Source organism: Cicer arietinum, chromosome 7 (genome assembly GCF_000331145.2).
Source record: "Cicer arietinum cultivar CDC Frontier isolate Library 1 chromosome 7, Cicar.CDCFrontier_v2.0, whole genome shotgun sequence".
In the NCBI taxonomy this organism is placed as follows: Eukaryota; Viridiplantae; Streptophyta; class Magnoliopsida; order Fabales; family Fabaceae; genus Cicer; species Cicer arietinum.
In genome coordinates, this window is record NC_021166.2 from 21,996,825 (window position 1) to 22,016,959 (window position 20,135).

General features: G+C 30.6%; 3 protein-coding genes across 3 annotated transcripts in view; 2 read left to right on the top strand and 1 right to left on the bottom strand.

The window, feature by feature from the left end:
• The first annotated feature begins 98 nt into the window (after nucleotides 1–98).
• On the top strand, nucleotides 99–794 carry LOC140918710 (secreted RxLR effector protein 161-like). The gene has a single exon (XM_073363504.1). It carries the CDS (start codon nucleotides 99–101, stop codon nucleotides 792–794), a length of 696 nt encoding a protein of 231 aa, XP_073219605.1.
• Nucleotides 795–4,290: 3,496 nt separating this feature from the next.
• LOC101513427 (binding partner of ACD11 1) lies at nucleotides 4,291–8,561 on the bottom strand. The gene is made up of 5 exons (XM_004509689.4): nucleotides 8,342–8,561; nucleotides 6,784–6,887; nucleotides 6,614–6,689; nucleotides 5,177–5,257; nucleotides 4,291–5,095 (listed from the first exon to the last, which is right to left on the bottom strand). Exons 1-5 carry the CDS (start codon nucleotides 8,345–8,347, stop codon nucleotides 4,523–4,525), a joined length of 840 nt encoding a protein of 279 aa, XP_004509746.1. The 5' UTR covers nucleotides 8,348–8,561; the 3' UTR covers nucleotides 4,291–4,522.
• An 8,033-nt stretch (nucleotides 8,562–16,594) lies between these two features.
• Nucleotides 16,595–20,135, top strand: part of LOC101513741 (syntaxin-22) — a 4,807-nt gene continuing 1,266 nt past the window's right edge. Inside the window, exons 1-6 of the mRNA XM_004509690.4 lie at nucleotides 16,595–16,990; nucleotides 17,936–18,029; nucleotides 18,358–18,497; nucleotides 18,769–18,843; nucleotides 19,384–19,541; nucleotides 19,643–19,743. Coding sequence (XP_004509747.1) covers nucleotides 16,803–16,990; nucleotides 17,936–18,029; nucleotides 18,358–18,497; nucleotides 18,769–18,843; nucleotides 19,384–19,541; nucleotides 19,643–19,743 — 756 coding nt within the window. The 5' untranslated portion in view covers nucleotides 16,595–16,802. The remainder of the gene's footprint in view (nucleotides 16,991–17,935; nucleotides 18,030–18,357; nucleotides 18,498–18,768; nucleotides 18,844–19,383; nucleotides 19,542–19,642; nucleotides 19,744–20,135) is intronic.

Consider the following 20,135-nt stretch of genomic DNA (forward strand, 5'->3'; position numbering starts at 1 on the left):
GGTTTAGCAGAATCGAGAGTTATTTCCAGAAAGAAGGATTTACAAAGAGTAGCCATGATCATACTCTATTCATCAAAAGAAGAGAAGAAAGAGCAATCATGGTAAGTCTCTATGTTGATGACTTGATATATACTGGAAATGATGAAGAATTTTGTGCAAGGTTTAAGCAATCAATGAAGAAAGAATTTGAGATGACGGACCTTGGCAAAATGAGGTTCTTCCTGGGAGTTGAAGTAAGTCAGAATGCAAATGGAATTCACTTATGCCAAAAGAAATATGCAAGAGAGGTTCTGGAAAGGTTCAATATGTGGAACTGTAATTCTGTCAAAAACCCAATAGTGCCAGGAACTGTGTTGACAAGAGAAGATGGAGAAGATGTTGATCCAACCTTGTACAAGCAATTGGTAGGCAGTCTAATGTATCTGACAGCAACACGTCCGGATATGATGTATGTAGTGTGCTTGATTTCACGTTACATGGCTAATCCAAAGGAGAAACACATGCAGATTGCTAAAAGAGCCTTGAGGTATTTAAAAGGTACACTGGATTTTGGTCTGTTTTACAGAAGAAAAATTTCGAAACTTTTGGCATATACTGATAGTGATTATGCAAGAGATGTGGACGACAGAAAGAGTACTTCTGGCTATGTCTTTATGCTAAGTGAGGCAGCTATGTGTTGGAGCTCAAAGAAGCAGGCCATAGTTACATTATCCTCCACAGAAGCTGAATATGTGGCAGCAACCTCCTGTGCTTGTCATTGTGTTTGGGTGAAAGGTGTTCTTAAACAGATTTGAGCTGAAAATTGTGAGTGTATTGACATTCTCTATGACAATACTTCATCAATCAAACTTTCTAAAAATCCTGTGTTGCATCGAATGACTAAACATATTGATGTTAGATATCATTATTTACGTGATCTTTCAAATCAGGGAGTAGTTAAGTTAATTTTCTGTGGAACACAAGAACAAGTTGCAGACATTATGACAAAGCCAATGAAGTTGAATCAGTTTGTGACACTTCGAAGGGCATTGGGAGTACAACCACTTGAAAATTATATTGTATGCTCAATGAGCATTTCAGTGTAAGGGGAGGAATTTGTTGGAATCTTGACTAGGAATTAGTCTTTGCTTTTAAGGTCTGTTACTATTGTTGTAATTAATAAGCTATTTTCTAGGAGCTGAATAAGCATTTGAATTATTCTAGTTTGTTAGGATTATTATTTCTAGTTTTTCTATTGTTGGTTACTTGTAAGGCTTATTTAAAGCCAGCTAGCTTTGCTTTTGAATAAGGAAAAACTAACACAGTTTATCCATTGCATTAGAAGTTCTTATTACTGCTTTACAATATCATCATAATTAATTTATAAAATTATGAGATTTCAGATTCGAACCTGAAATAAAATATTTAATTTAACAATATTAACAGTTGTTAGTTGAATTATTATTTACGAACACACTTAATATTTACTTAATTTGATTTTCAAAAAAAATAATATCAACACATTTTCTAACATACTTTTTCTCAACTTAAATTTTTTTTAATTTAAGAAAAATAACATATTTTTCTTAAAATATATTTATTTTATTTTTAATTTTAAAAATTTAATAGATTTTATCATAATTAATTTATACAATAAAATTCTTAATCCACAAAAGACATATAATATATTTTTCTCAACAAATTTATTTACCGATAGAAATGTAAATTTCACTAAATTTTTAAAAAATATTCTTTTAAGTCATGTCTCCCATCAATGACCCATCAAGATAACTATTACATAGAGTCAAAAAAACTATCATAAGTATTTAAGTCATACAATCAGTGTTACATTTAAATAGAAAATCAAAACTAATGCCAATTTTAGTTTTTAATTGATAAAAATTACTTTATATCAACTATTCCACTTAATTAATAATATTTGTATGACCTCAAATCATCATATTTCATATTATATTTATGATAATGATAAATATTTCAATGTATAATAAAAATAATATAATAAAGTTATATTATATTTCTTTTATTTGTATTCTTTTTTTTTAATATGTAAAATTAATAAATGTGACAATCTTATTTTCTTTATTTTAATACACATATTTTAGTTATTATTAAAACTAAAATCAAATAATTAATTAAAAGTATGTTATGAAAAAAGGGAGGGTGGGGCCAAATCCATGATTGTCCCCTTACTATATCCGTCCCTGTTTCCAATAATGTAGTTGTGGTAGTTATGTGGGTCGACATGATAAATAAATAAATAAAAAGTACTCCTACCATTACTGTTTGTTCACAAGTAAAAAAAAAACAATTTGATATTCACAAACTCCGGTCGTATTTTATCATAATGTCTTTTTGTTATAATATTATTAGTAAAAAAATACTATTTGTAATATTTCTTAATAAATGTCTACATGATGTCCGTCAAAAAATGCATAAATATCTACTTGATGGAGATTATTTGAATGCATGTATAATTTATATTGTTAATACATAAATATAAACTTTGCATTTAATTATATCGTCGATGGCGTTTATGGAATACAATTTAAATTTTGTGTGCTATCACAAATGGTTTGATTACCGCAACCACAACATTATTTCAACATAGCAACCAACCACTACTCTAATGATGCATATGTCTACTTGTTCATCGTTGTGTATCTTGTATCAGTGCCTCAAATCATGCTAAGAGCACTCTTCTCTTATTTTAAATATCATTTCTACACTTTTTATGAAATCCAAGTATTCAACTCAATGTCATGTTTCAACCAAGCGACAACCAAATTGGCGACAGAGTCAATTGCCTTCCCTTGAGGCTGACAATTATATCCATTCGTTCCGCACCAATTTAAGTTGTGTACGGTAAATGTAACATATATCACTATACATATTTTTAGAGATACTTTTAGAAACTTAAAGCATTTACATTTGAGCTATTCTGTTCGGATCTTAAGTGAATTATTGCACATCGCTCATTTTTAACTTTTTAATGTGTATTAATTTTTATTTGGTTAATGTTTGTAGATGATAAGTGTTCAACTTGTCGAATTCAACATAATAAAAAAAATAAAAAAAAACTATATTTGTTATTATTTATAAACATCATTTGAGAAGAAAAAAAAAATTGTCTCTAAATGTAAATACTCTTTCAATTTTATTAGATGCATCATTTATTTATCTTTTTCAAATATATCTCTTATTAATATTATTAATTTATTTTAAAATATAAAAAGTTAAGTTTAATACATTCAAATAAAAATATTATTTTAAGAACATTAATATAAAAATAAACACATCAACAACTCTAATAACTTTTTTTTAATAATAGTCAAAAAAAAAAGGGAATTGGTATTAATAATATAGGTAGTATTAAATATGTCTCACATAAAAGTGGGAGTAAAGAGCACCAACCGATAAACGCATGTGACTTAAACTACGTTAGACAATACCCTTTTTCAAATAAAGTTAAATTCTTTTATTTTAAAAATCTATTTATTTAAAAATAACATATTACATATAACTTAAAAAAACCTTTTAAGTCAACCAAACCGATTTACTTAAATAAATAATATTTTATGTGAAATCATAGTTGTGGTAACATGTTTTATAATTATTTTGATTTTAACCTCTAGTCTTCAAGAAAATAAGCCCCTAATAACAGAGTACAACTCAGAAGTAAAATATTTAAAAATTTATTTCAATCATAATTCAAACACGAATTTATCGAATAATTTATCATTAACTAAAACTCATTAATCATTTAAATTCAATTATTTGATTATATTTTCTGTAATTTAAATAAATTGAATAATAACCTACATTATTTTTTGACATACTTAAAAAGTATTACAATAAAATTGAATTAAAAAATATTATATAAAATTTGATGATTCTCTAACACGTAAAGTTAGATTGAATAAAAATATACATCTAGATCTTAAAATATAACTTAAATTCGTTAACATATTATCTTTTGGCAATTGATTTACTAAAATCTTACACTACTCAAGTGAGTCAAGTGACGTAGGGCTTTTGTAAAAATATATAGTGAAGTAGACATTTCATTGTGGATGGTCTAGTCTACGCACTTATGATTCAGCTGTTTTCATTTAACTTTTCTTTAAAAAAACTAATTTAATCAAATATCTATTTATACCAAAAAATTAAAATCACAACGGACATGATTTTGGAGGATCTCATAATCCTGCAATTTCCACCCTTGTGTCATAATAAAATTTCCAAAGTTTCCCAACAACAACAACAACAAAGAAAAGCAATACGAGAAATGTATACTGGAAAAGCTTTCCAATCCCTTATCTTTTTTCTCCATGGAGTCAGTAGTGAATGGGCAAAAAGATAACAAGCATATAATTTCAAAGTTGGGAAATTCAATTTCTCTTTGCTTATAAAAGAAAATCAAATAGCTGCAACCTTGTCCAAGTGATTAGTAAAATCTGTCAAAGGTGTGCTCACATTGAAACAATTTGCAGGAGTTTTAAAAAAGGTATATACAAGAAGTGAATCAGAGGATCAAACCCTGAGCAGGAGCAGGCTTGGAAGAGTGCAGTTCACTTGTTGCTGCTGCTTTTGGAGACTCTGAAAGGACCTGCGCATACTGGTCTTCGACTTTTCGGTGCTGTTCCTCTTCTGCATTTTCCACTTTCTCTTTTGTCTTCTGTCCTACATCCCCAGCTGCCTTAGCAACCTTACTAAAAGCACCTGTCACCCATGAAGCACCGGTGAGTACATACCGGTTCTTCATTATAGCAGACCCGGCAGTACTGACTTTCTGTTCAGCAGCTGCAAATGCTGATTTGGTCTTCTCCGAAACCTGAAACTTTTGATCCACTTCTTTAACTCTATCACTCACAACCGAAGCACCGACACTTAATTTCTCACTAATCCCAAGTTTTTGGTCAAAAGACGTAACTTTCGCTGAGGCTGTTGAAGTTAACTTGTGCTTCTCATCAAAACCCTTTGCTTTGTTCACAGCATCTTTACCCAAGATAAAGCCCTTGGCAAGCATGCTGGTGACCACATCCTCTGCCTTTCGTAAAGCAGAGTCGGCACCGCCAGGAGTTTTACCTTCTGTGACCTGAAAAATATTACAGATTTGTTATAAAAAAAACTAACCTAGTTACTTAATCATATTAACTAGAGGCTTCGCAAGGCTTACAGATGATGCCAAGGCAGCAGGTGGAAGCCGGTAATCTGGATCCAGAGTTATGTTAACTGACAAATCAACTATTGTTGCTCCCTGATATAATGAAAACTCAGTTAAATTTTGATATAATTGCCTGGCTATACAAATTTTTACATTAAAGGAACAAGACACTTAATTTAATTCTACAAAAATATACATGACATCACATAGCTTCTCATTTATCAGTAATATCAAATTGGTCCTTCAATGATTAGTATTAGTAATGCTACCAGTTTCATCCTTCTAGAATCAATTTTATAGTAAAATGTTAATTAAAAGAGCAGTTTGATGTCACAGGTATCTATTGGGGAGCAATGTGACGATGCATACATTGGTGGACCAGAATAAGTATTTACCAACATAGTAGGTCGTGAACAATGTTACAAACTCATGATATCCAATAATAAAATTAAATATAATGCCCAAATAAACTACACTAGTGCCTAGGATTGTATGCAAACCAAGCTCAGATAGCATCCCTAAGCTTGCATAACAAACTCTTTCGGATTCCCCTTCAATTAATATTAAATCTGAAATTGAATGATGATGGAAACTTCCCAATAGTTCTAGTAGTAAAAAGACATTTCTATCTAAAGCAGAGAAGGGTAAGTTTCCAGCATTGGACATCACATGAATCAATACAACATGCATATCCAATGAGATCAACTTAAATGATCCATGATATAAAGATTAAACGTTTTAAATTGACTATTGACTGGCATCGATGTATGTACCAAAATCACTTTCTTTAAGAATAAACTTGGTAATGTGAAATAAACAGGAAAAATGTCACCTAATCCTAATTGCCTAAGAAAGTAGCTGAGACAAATAAGCAGCCTCCAAGGTCTATGCTAAACAAGCAAAGGATTGCATCAACAAAAAACCAAGGAGCTTGAAAAATTAAAATTAACGAGATTGAATGTTGGGATGCAATGTGACAAGCTGAGATGGAAATACTGATGAACTTTGAAGATTAACCAACATGTATGATAAATTATGCGAGAAGCACCTTTTGAGAAACAGAGGATTCACATCACCAAAAGAGGTGTGCCCATACTTTGGAGGGCTGAAAAACAATACATTTCAACAAAAAAGAGACATCTGAAACCCTCTAATTTAGAAGCTTCTAAACATGTAGCACTCCAAGATCCTCAAATAAATATTTTTTTTTTCTACGAGATTCATTGATACTGCATTATCTAGCCAAAAGCTGAATATGTCAACTCAAGGTAATGCCTTTTTTGGATAATGACAAACAATCCCGTAGTTCAAAGCGCTGGAATCTCAATAATGAATATATGATGCTTTGATGACAATCCAGGACAAATGGATTTGGTGCTTTACATACTTAACTATTTCATAAATGTTGAGACACATATAATAACTGATATTCAATGTCAGGAAGATTACCGATAGTAGTACTGCAGTCTCAGAACCTTGTGGATCCTTGAAAGTAACATAGGCAATTTGAGATCGTTCATCATGACTGCATTAATAAATAAATATATGATTGTAAATAAAACTTAAGAATGGAAGCACTCCTCAAAATAGTCGACCACCAAGCCCAGCAAACCACTGACCTTTTCATTTCAACATATTCAATATCACCGGAAAATGAAAAGAACTCCTTAATGTCTTGTTCAGATGCTCCCAAGGAAACGTTACTGACTTTAATAGTGTTGACCTGCAAAGAAAATGCATGTAACACTAGAAGTTTAAAACCTTGTGTCGAACCCACCTCTTGTAAACACACTAATGTTCTGATATATAACACATTAACACCTAAGGACAAAATCAAAGCATATATCTTCTGATCTGTACTTACTAAGAACTATGTTGTTAAATAGAGGCTATAGTGCTATAGCGTAGCGGAATTGGAACAAATCACTATTGTTCCACAATACGCTATTTAGAACAAATGTTGTCAAATATCTGCTAGAGCAGCGTGATAGCACTGTTGCGTAGAGGAATTGAACAAACTGTTACTTTCTACAATCCGCAATTGACAACAAGGACTAAGAATCAGAACTTCCCTTGTGGTGTCTACTATTACTATCAATATTGACATTATGATACAAGAATAAATTACATATAAATCAATAAATATTATAATTTCTATCAAGCTGTAAATTCACTCATTCCATTTGTTGAATATTGATAATTCCTCTTTATAATAACTACTATTCATATTAAATGCAATCTTGTGTAAAAAAAAAAGGATGTGACAAAGTTAAACGTGTTGCTAGCCAAAAACAATTTTATATATATTATGATCTGAAACAATCCATATTTAAATATAACTTGAACAGCCAGCCCAGAGATATGAATAAGTGTGTGTATGTGTTGTCCTACCAAACAAATTTATTTGAAACGAAGTATCATAAAATTTGCAGGAAAATATGCGATCATTTCTAATGGACAACAAATTCATTTTTATTTTGTCTGGATGCCATTTAACCCATTTTAGGGGGGAGCGCATCCTGGTAGATAGACATCTTTATTTCAATCAAAATATTCAAGATAGGTCATTCCTGATTATACAATTGTTAGTTTTATTCCATTATTATAATAAACTCTCAAAAGAAAATTATTTTATTTATTCTAATCAGTATTCAGAAATCACTCAAACTCAAAACATAGAAAAGAAGAAAAATATAACATGTCAACAACATATAATTTAGGGCCAAATAGAAAAGTGATTTGTTCTTCTGTTGACCTAATATGCAATAAAGAAAAATGAACCTTTGTATTGGTTTGAGTTCTATAAATAAAGATAATCAATTATGAAATAAATAATGTAACACAACAGAGATTGGTCCTCCTCTAACTATATGCTTTGGTAAACAAAAAACACATGAAGCTAAAGAATCGTTGGCAATCTGACAACACGAAATTAGTCAACTGAATGGAAATAAAATTTTGTGTCAAACTGAAAGGAAAAAAGAAGACTGAGACGGATCTACAGTTCCAACTGGAAACTAAACTAAAGTAGCATCGAAATAAGTAATAAATCTGATGGATATAAATACGATCAATCAGAGTATGGGGTAGAAATATACATCTAATAATGATAATAAAAGAAAATAGAAGCATGATTGGTGTATGAAATGAAAAGGATAAGATGAGATGAGAACTAACCGACATGTCCGGCGAAAAGTAACGGCGAGGGGGTTTGAGAGGAATGAAGAGAAGAAAGGGGAGTTGAAGTGTGGTGCATAGACGAGACGACTAGTAGATTTTTGAGCTAGAGAAAGAGGACTTGGAAACACGTGCTGGATTTCAGTCGCACGTGCGAGTAGCGTGCTGGTAACTTCAGTTTGAGTTGAGTAGAACAGGGTAAACCGCGTTATTGGAATTTGGAATTAACACTTGGACTTTCCAGGAAGGGTTATTATATTAAAATTTTATATTTTATACATGTTTCTAATAGGCAATAGCGATGGTATATGCTGCAGTAAAAAAAACAAAAAAAGCAATGGTGAAAAATAAATGGCTTAATTAGTCATTTAGTTTTTTATTTTTAATTAATTTTTGTTTTATTTTGTTTTCTCAAACTATATTTTTGTTGGCCATATTAGTTTTTTGCGTTTGTTTTATTCGTTAATATTAGTCAATTAAATCTATTGTATGAGTCATCAACATAAAAATAAAATTAGTTAATATTATTCAAGATTAGAAAGCATCCAAAAAGAAGAGGGATAAGGAAAGATGACGATGACAAGTTTTGACAAAGGCGATGGCGACAAACAAATAAATAAAAAAGATGACAATGAACGACATTAAGGTCAAGTTCTTTTATGCATTCATTTTATGTTTAACATTTAGGGTTTTGAAACAAAAGTTTTTGTTTTGTTCAAAAAGTTTGAGTTTTGTTTTCTTCTATAATTATTTAATTGATGTCGATGTATTTGTTGTTTCTGTGTGGTCTCTTTTGCTTGTGGTCTCTGTCATTATTCTATTTTTTATAGAAGTGGTTTTGATGTTTGTGTATGTTATGTTAATAGGTGAGAAGATATGTTTTATGATTTATAAATCGTGGAGAGTATATTTGAGTGTGCAATAATGGGGTTGTTTGGAGAATTTTAATCATACAGGTTACCTTGAAGTGGAGACAACGTGGATTAAATTCATGGTCTTTTTTAAAGACTTTAGGTAATTTGAAGGTGATGAATTATTCATGTGTACACGTTGCTATCATGACTCATCTCATTCATATGGGAAACATGTGCCCAAATGCTATGATCATTAATCCAATGACGCAATCCCACTTATTGGATGCACAAGATTGGTTAAAAATCCTTAATGATTAGAATAAGTCGAAGGATGATGAGAATGACCTAAATATTAATCCAATCACATTAACGCACTTATTGGATGCACAAGATTGGTTAAACAACCAAAATGGATTAGACAAATCCTAAGGAGGAACAAAATGACCTAAATGTTAATCCAATGACACAAACGCACTTATTGGATGCACAAGATTGATCAAACAACCAAAATGGATTAGAATAAGCCTAGGGAGGACGCAAATGGCATTATTGTTAATCCAATGACACAAACACACTTATTGGATGCACAAAAGATGACAAAGGTGCGTTTAGGAGGCATAATTTAGCAAAGAAGCATATGGAATCCACATTTGTTTATTGTGCATCCAATGTCACATTCCATTGTAATTGAAAACATTGAGTAGGATGTGGGGAGTGACATTGGGCTTAATGACTTTGGGTAGGGGTGTTCAAAAAAACCAAAAACTGAACCAAACTGCCGAACCGAACCGAACTGGTTTTGAACTGAACTGGTTTAAGAACCGAACTGTTTTCGAACTGATTTTGTAAAACTAGAATTGAACCGAACCGGTTTTTCAAATCAAAAACCAAACCGAACCGGTTTTTATTTCAAAAAACTTGAACCGAAATTTTTTTAGAAGTAATTAGGGGTAATTATGTAAATTTTGGCCTATATGAACAAAAAAATTAAGTTAAACCAGTCCGGTTCGGTTCAAAATAATAAACCGGTGCACCACTTTTAAAAACCGGTTCGGTTCGGTTCTTTGAACTGAAAACCGGTTCAGTTTGGTTTTTCCAAACTAAAAACCAGTTCGGTTCAATTTTCAAACGGTTCTAGTTCAGAACTGAACTTTGCCCACCCCTAACTTTGGGGCTTATTTTGAGGAGAATGTGGGGACTAACATTGCGTCTAGTGTTGTAAGTGAGATTAGAGCTGAAATTGGGTCTAATGTTATTGTGCATGTCATTGGGTCTAATGTAAAAAAAATACCATGTAGCAAGTGTTAAAAAAGACTTGAAGCAAACGTTGAAAAAGGCATTGAAGTAAGCTTGAAAAAAAGCCTCAAGTAAGGGTTGAAAAAAGCCATGTAGTGCCTTGTAAGAGTGTTGAAAGGGTCTCTAGTAAATTGTTGTATCTTAACTGATCAAATTTATCTATTAATTATAATTAATAAGGATATTTGAGTAAATGAAACTAATTTTATCATTAAACTCAACACAATTAATCTATTTTTAAGAATTGTGCAAAACTCAATTGAGACATTTAAAATGAGACGGATGCAGTAATTTTAAAGGTTTTACTAACAAGTGCCTTAAGTTTATGGAGTCAAAAATAAAAGTTTTATATTGAAAAAAATATATTTTAAATTTTAAGATATTTGAAAACACAAGATTCCGTAATATTTTAGTATTTTCTTAATTCTAAAGAGATTTAAGTGTAAAATTGGTGAAATTCGTTAACATAAAAGACTTTCTACTTTGTGAAAACATTTTTTGGTTTCATTTTCTAAAATGTGTGTTCAATTTACTTTGATAAGATGATTTTGAGGTAAATCGCCGTCATCGAGATAAGATGAAATGTTAATGAATATGTACTTATGAAAATAATGAAAACATTTTTTTTAGTATTTTCATTGTTTATATAAAAGTAGCTAGACAATTGTTCACTTCAAAAGTCTATTATCTCTTTATTAACAAATAAATTTAACACAAATTATATGAAATGATAATAGAAAATATTTACACAAAGTAAATGACCTTTTAGTTTTTTATTTCATTAAAGTTTAGGTGAGATTGATTTTATACAAAGTGTGAGTTGGGTATGTGGAGACACTAAGACTCCATGCTTTAGGGAGCACTGCTAGAGTTACATACAGATTACTCGTTATTCTTACGTGGTGGAAGTTGAATCCACGTTCTTGTAAAATATAAGTCAATTCCAAATTATTGTGATTAAATACTTAAAAACTGATATTATGTGACATAAAATGTGTGATGAAATATATTTATATACGAGTGATTAATATATGATAAATTATGTGTAAATAAGAAGCATCATATATTTATGTGTTGCAATGAATCTGAGAGTGATTGTCGTGCATTCTTAGCGAACAATGTAATATATGTAAATGATGTGATTAACTTATGATTGTGATTAAGTGATAAAAAAATGATTATGTAAATTGTGTTTATGATATGACATGATGATGAAATATGATATTGAAAGTACCTTATTCATATTCAATATAGTCTTGTTGTTCACCACATTTTAGTTTACTAAGCTACTTTCATTTGTTTATTTTAAAGTACTTGCTATTATCAAATAAAATACTAAAAAGCAGTGTTCAATAGATTTAAATGTAAACAAATTTAAACTAGATTCATCATATTTAATATTAACTTTTTGGAAATATTAATCGATTGATATTAAATATTATGATGAATAATTTTTTAGAAATATTCATCGATTGATATTAAATACTATGATGAAATGTTTGTAAAATTTACAACAATTATTGATTAATCTAAATATTATATTTCATACGCCATAAATTTATTTATCATTTTATCTAAATAAATAAACACTATAACAAATTATAACATTTAAATAAATAGTATTTAATTCAAATGAAGTTTTCTTCACAATAATTTTTATTGATAAAGTTTCTTCACAACTGTATTTTAATTTATCCAACATTTTATTACATAAAATTTAATTTATCATAAAAATTAATATAGTTAATAATTTAAAAAATATATATATATCTTGCCCGAATGACATAGATAATGTAGGACAACATACGCTACACACCTTACTTTGATAAAAAAAAAAAAAAAATTTATCTAGAACGGAAGAATAAGGTGGGCGGCGGCACGATTGCAAGAAGTCTAAAACAAAAGAATAAGAAGAAATTGTGCGGCAGCGCGGCGACAAGAAGTCTGGAACAGAAGAAGGTGTGCGATGGCGCGACTGTTGAAACAGAAGAAAAAGGTGGACGACGACGCGACTTTAGAAAGTCTTGAACATAAAATATAAGGGTGGCAATGGGTAAGTTGCTATAGTACTCGTCCTCCTATCCACAATTTAAAAATACTCATACTCGTACCCTCTTGAGTATCAACTTTAATACCCATTATCCACACTTTCACTAAAATAGATCGAAAAATAAATGATATTGTTGTGATTAAATTTAAAAATTATTTAAACATCTTAAATCCAACCATAAAGTATTATAAACTAAAATATTTTATAACTCAAAACATTTCAAATGAATACACGTTACAATACGCATTCAAATATCCATAATAACACTTTATGAAGTTGCAAGTCCTACAGTGGTATTGTTCGAAATCTGTAAAAAAAAATTATATGAAGTTGCAAGTATAATTATAAAGTCACAATTAATAAGACATAACTCTTAGTTATATAGTCACAATTATTTTCCTATTCATAAAAATCAAATTCTTAAAAAATTTACAAAGGTTTATCTTTCGATTATAAATATTGTAGTAGTCTAATGATATCAATAGATGTTAAAACATAAAAGAAAACAATTAATTAAACTAAATACTAATATAATATATTTATATTAGTGCGGGTGTGGGGCGGGGTGGGTACTTTAGTACCCGTATCCGCACCCATACTCGTTTTATTTTGCAGGTAATTACTCGTCCTCGTGTCCATACCCATTATGCGAGTTTTTACCCTATTCATTGTGGGTTGTTTTTTACGGGTACCCACTGAGTCTGGATCTACTTGACATCCTAGAAGAACAATGAAACTATATTGGACCAATGAGTTGCTAAACAAAATAAAATAAAATAAATATAACTAGTCACCAGGTCGAGTCTACGTGTTCAAATTGTTGAATCCATTACCCGAATCGAATATAAACAGAGTTTCAACGGTTGGGTCGGAATCAAAAGTGACTGGGTACGGATAAAAATCGAGTTGAGTTGGATAGGGTGATCGGGTTGACGAGTCAACTTGCACTCATGTACACCCCTACTTTAACCCTAAAATTTACTATCCTAACTTATAATAAAAATATTATCAATTCAAAATTTTCTCTTGAAAATTACTCTCATAACTTAATAATTAAATTAATATAAGACTCATTTAGAAGTACTATTAAAAAGGATTAATCACATAAAAATTAATTATACATTGTTATAAAAATATCCATTTATCAACTAATAGCATACATATTATTATCTTAACTTACATTAAAAATTAACGATAAGGAACGAGTACTTTGAGTGTTGAATTTATTAATTGTATATCTCATGAATATCTTCTAAATAACAATTCTTACGGGTAAAATTTTCAACATAATTATCATACACGAGACAATTTGTAAATTATGATATTGACCTATCAAATACAAGATAAATTTTTGCTGATAAATATTTCAAAATCACTATCATACAGATAACAAGTTTGTCACTAATGACATTGAACCTCTAATAAATTTGTTCTCTACAATGTTCCTATTCATATTTAGAAGTATGTGTGTGAGTTAGGTTGAAATTGAAGTCTCACATTTCTTAGAATTATAAAAGAACAGAGACCAATGTAATATATATGACTTGAGTTCTTTATTATAAGATGCATAAATTTGGAAATATTTTAAACATACATAGGACTTTCTTGTTTTCTCTTATACGTTTACCTTAAAGAGTGGTGAGATGTGGTTCAAGTTAGGAGTGGTAACCTAAAAAAAAACGCACACCGATAAAAAAACTGAAAAGCGCACAAAATTGAATATTATTAGATGAGTTTGGATCTTCTTTTGTGAAAACCACTCGAATTTGATCGAATTTCGGATTCATTTTTAGAAAACCGAACCAAACTGCGTTTATAAATTTTAATACTTATTTTTTTATTAGCATGGTATATTGCATTAAACTATTATTTATTAGTTTAAATTTATTTTTAATAATACTTGTTTATTTAAGTTGATATATTTTTATTACGACTTCATTTCATGTAATTCAAACCTAATCAATTTATGTTATTTTGTAACATTAATCTTTAGCATATTATATATAATATTTTGCTTCAAATTTGTTACATCAACGCAATTTTATAATAATAATATTATAATAATATGTTACAAATTGTAATTTGAGTTAACTGAACCCCAATACAATTTAAACTACATTAATTTGGGTCGGATTAAATTTTGTTTTGAGTTATCATCCAAATCGAAACAAACCGCAAACACCTCTAGTTCAGGTATTTGTTTAGGAGAATGATTCTACTGTGGGCTCGGACTTAAGGGAGCATGCGAGAAGTGTGTGTATTCTAACTATTTTGACATAATGTTGTTTTTTGGTCATCATTAGATAATAGTTATAAAATTTTCTTTGGTTTTGGGCTTTCTATGATATATTTATGTATATAATATATAATATTTTACTTCAAATTTGTTACATTAATGTAATTTTATAATATTATTATTAAAATAATATATTATAAATTGTAATATGGATCAACTGAAAATTATTCAAATTTAAATTATATTATTTTGGATCGAATCAGATTTTGTTTTGAGTTATCATCCAAATTAAATCGAACCGCGAATAACCCTAGTTCAAATATTTGTTTAAAAGAGTGAATGTACTACATGCTCAAGAAAGTTTGCAAGGAGTTTATGAATTCTAACTATTTTGATATAATATTAGAGTTTTGTACCGTGCCCATAATGTTAACCGTTCTTGAAGCATGAACCTTAACTCTATTCATATCTAATTTCAAAAATAGTAATAAATTTAATTATAACAGACAACATATATTTTTTGAAATAAATTGAAACTTTCGAAAGTTTCGAAACTTAATTACTTCGAAAATTTGAAACTTTCGAAAGTTATGTGTGTTCGAAAATTTGAAAGTTTCGAGCATTACGTTTCAAATTAATCAAAACTTTCGAAAGTTTTGATGATTTAAGGAAAAACACACTTCAAAATTTTTCAAATTTATCAAAAGTTTCGAAGTTTGTCAAAATTTCTGGAAATTTAAGTTTAGAAAGTTTCATATTTTGAAAGTTAAAATTTGTCAAAAAAATTCACTTTTTTATATTTTGAAATTTTCGAATGTTTAGGATGATTTTGTAATTTTCAAAAGTTGGGTGAGAAATAGAGTAGTAAATTTTTTGATGGTTTTATACATAGTAAAAAAAGACAATATGGTATTTTCCATAAGAGTGGGGGTACAAATAGGGGGTACACGGTACAAAGTTCATAATATTATTCTTTGATCGTGGTTAGAGAGTAGTTGATAAGTTTTTCTTTAATGAACTTTATTTATTGTTTATTTATATTTTGACTGTATTCTTTTAATTTTTTTATATTTATTTTTTCAATAGTATGTATGCTCTTATTCTCTAACAAAAATATACTAAATTATGATTATTTATAGAAATAAATTTTCAAAATAGACACACAGCACTGTAAAAGGATGTACTATCAATTTTCATATTGAACTATCCAATTAATACAGACCTACACAATACAGGGGATGCACGAGAACTTTTCTAGTATTGAGATTAAGAGTGTAGTTGGTAATTTACTAAAATAAAAGGAGTAGTTGACAACTATTTTAACTTTTTATTTTTTATATTTTTTTATTTTTATATTAAAAACTCCTGTAGCTTATTTGTTTTGTCGTTAACTATTTTAGCTTATATACCTTTTTAATATAAAAATATTTTTTTATCTTAAATACTTTTATTTTGAGTAAAAAAGGAAAAAAATGTTATATACTTTTTTTTGACACAATTTTAGGTTATATACTTTGAACTATGTTTTTTTGTCTTTTGAAATACCTTTTCTTTTTAACTAAGTTTTTTTGTTAACAAAAAAGCAATCAAATTTTCAATTCCTTTTCATAATGTACCACGCCCATCGTGCTCCCTCGTACCACAATTGAAAATAAAACGGAACATAACAGCAATAATTACCAATAATTGATTTTCAAATGACGCCACGCACAAAAACAGAAATCCAATATTAACCCGCCACGTGTCTTAAACATGTCCACGTCAACGTAGCATAAGCGAATTACCCACCACAAATAAAAACGAATTCAGAGACCCACGGAAGAAACCACCTCACCGAATCCCGCATTCCAAATCTTCTCTCCTCTCTTCTCTTCTTTTGCCCTAATTCCCCAATCAAACAGATCCCGGTAAACGCTTTTTTCCCCCTTTCTCAGGAAAATTCTCCCTAATTTTCTCGAGAAAGTTAGGATCATCGAACGGAAAACAGATTAAAGAGAAAAAAAATTATAATAATCGAAGAGAATTATGAGCTTCCAGGACATCGAAGCTGGCCGGCCGTTCGGTTCAAGACGCGGACCGATCAACGGGAAACAAGACCCAACGCAAGCGGTCGCCGCTGGGATTTTTCAGATCAACACCGCCGTTTCGACATTTCAGAGACTCGTCAACACCCTCGGAACCCCCAAAGATACCCCTGAGCTTCGCGAGAAACTGTTAGTTCTAAATCATCGCTGAGTTTCTTTTGATTCTGTTGTTCTTCTTGTTGAATTCGATTTCTGCTTTTGCTTTTTTTTTTTTAAATAAAAAAAAGTGAAATTTCGCTGTGGATTGAGCTCAATTGCCCTCGGAATTAGGTAGATGTTGCTGAAAGGTGTTAATTTTAATAACTCGGCTTTGTTTATAGATGCTGTTGATGCGGTTTATACATCTGCATCGGCTAATTATTGTGGAATTTTAGTGTATAGGTTTTGGAATTCTAGAAGAGAGAGAATTGTTAGTGGATGGTGGCTGAAGAGGTGTAAAATTGAAAGGAATCACACGTTGTGGTAGAGGTATGGAGAATTATAGATGAGTGGGGATATCTGAATGTGGCTTTAGGATTCCTACTCTTAAGGAACTTTTTGGTTTTTTGGTTTTGATGTTGGTATGCTAAATTGGTTTGGCGAGCAGTTTGGTTACTAACCTATTTTTGAAAATCTGGTTCAAGTTAATGAACTGCTGAAATGGTTTTGTGACTCTGATTTTGGTTTGATTCAGTTTAAAGTTATTATTTTGAACAGGCCTAATTGAATTTTTCAGTGGTGTTAATGTAAACAGTGCGTTAGGAAGGGTTTTCTATTTTAGCTAATTTTCAACAACCTTTTTCTTTGATCTAAATGGAAATGTATTTTGTTGACGTTTTAGTGAATCACGGTTGTTTTTTGATTTGTGTAATGTATGAGTAAAGAGGACAGAAGGTGGATCTGGTTAACAAGACTTCTTCCAATTGCCGAGGGCTGTTGGGAAAATGATCTAGTTTTTCTTGGCTTGCAAACTGCTCCAATCCCCTTTTTAATATTTTTTATTCAGCGACATACTTCTATACATTGTCCACAATAAAATCTTCATGTAAGTTTTACCTATAGGCTCTCACTATGCTGGCCTTTTTTAACTTGCAGTCACAAGACAAGACTACATATTGGGCAGTTGGTGAAGGATACATCAGCTAAGCTTAAACAAGCTAGTGACATTGATCATCACGCTGAAGTTAATGTATGTTTGGACCATTGTGCTTTGCTATACATCATCTGCATATGCAGGGAAATTAATATGGTCTTAGAATTTGTATAGATCAAGTTCTGAAAGTCATGAACTACACACGTGCACACACCAACACACACGTGCCCACACATTCATTTTCAGATATATATTGATTTATTTCATTAAAATTCTTGCTGTCCTCTCTACCAAATAGGTATTTTCTTAATCGTTTTGCATCATCCTTTAAGGAATACTGCAAAAAAGTATTATAGTTCATAATATATTGTATTCTAGGGTGCTGTGACCTTGATGCCTTTGACCTTATTTCTTGTATTTGCAGGCAAGCAAGAAGATAGCAGATGCTAAACTTGCGAAAGATTTTCAAGCAGTGTTGAAAGAGTTTCAGAAGGCACAACGTCTTTCAGCTGAGAGGGAAACGGCTTACACTCCTTTTGTTCCACAAGCAGTTCTTCCTTCAAGGTGATTTTTGTCAATTATTATTGGAGTTCCTAAATGTGAATTGAATGGGCTAAATTGTGTCCCTCTCTTGTTGGTTTTGTACCTTTTATAGAACAAGAATTGTTTCCGTACAATGCATACTAGCTTTTAAAATACTAGTTTAATTTGTCTTTACTTGGTTTTATGGTGATCAACAGTGCTTCTTTAGTTGCACTTGGTGCTTTGTTGTTATTAATTTTGATGGCTTCTGCATACAATGGTTATAACATGTGCTTTTCTTTCTGGCTTGCAGCTATACAGCTAGTGAGATGGATATTGATTCTGATAAGACACCAGAACAGCGTGCCCTTCTTGTGGAATCCAGGAGGTTATTTCTCATATATTATTAATGATTAAGATTAACACTTTTATATATTCTTTTTCTCAAAAATATTGCATTGTTTCAGACAAGTGGCATCCTGAAATGTCATTTTAGGTCAAAAATAGTATTACTTATACGAAATCTTATTTTAGCCTTAAAAAAGAATTGATGGCAAAACCACCTTTCTTCCGTTTTTCTTTTTGGTAGTTCGAAGGAGTTGCAACACAAGTTAATCCTATCTTTTTGTAAAATTTGATTGAAAGCGGATGTCAGTTATTTGTCAGAAAAGGTTTTCCTTCCAATTTAACCTGTTGCAATACCTTGCATATTCATCTGCAAAGCATTATAATGCTGAAAAGAATGGATACTAAAAACTGTCATTTTTCTTTTCATATATATTTAGTGGTGCACAATCCCAAACAGGATTGTCCGTATCACTAAATTAGATGAACAGCTGAACTTTCCTTTGTTTTATCAGAAACGAAACTTTTCAATTCAACAGATTGCATTATATAGTGTCTCATTCTTTGATTATTCATGCTACAGGCAAGAGGTTTTATTCTTAGATAATGAGATTGCCTTCAATGAGGCAATCATTGAGGAAAGGGAGCAAGGAATTCAAGAAATACAGCAGCAAATTGGTGAAGTTAATGAAATTTTCAAAGATCTCGCTGTGCTTGTCCATGAGCAAGGAACCATGATTGGTAACTTATTACTTCTGCCGTTTTGGTACCGATTTATTGCTTTATTCATTTATTTTCTGTACTTGTTCATGTTATCTGATGTCACTTATTTCATTTTGTAGATGACATTGGTTCCAACATTGAGAACTCCCATGCAGCAACCGCACAAGCAAAATCTCAACTTGCAAAAGCTTCAAAAACTCAAAGATCAAATTCGTCTTTGGTAATATATAATTTTCTTATTGCAGTTTATTACTTTTTGCAAGTATCAACTTGCTTCCGTGACATTAATTTATATATTTGGGACCCCTGAGTAGGTCTATTCTAAGAGGATTGGCGAAAGAGCCGAATAAAAAGAGGATTGACCTAACACAGTTTTGTAGGGCTTGCTTTATTGAATCCTTATTGACATGCAAAATTGAACTTATTATATAATTGGTGTGCGTGGTTTGTAGTTCTAGGAAATTGGAATGGCAAAGACTTGTGCAGCTTACATAAATATAGCTGGCCTATTGTTTTGTGAAGTATTGTTATCAATTGTGGCAAATTTCATACTATTTTTACCTTTTGAGAGAGAGAGAGTTTTTTTGTTGGCACCCGGGGGGGGGAGTAGGG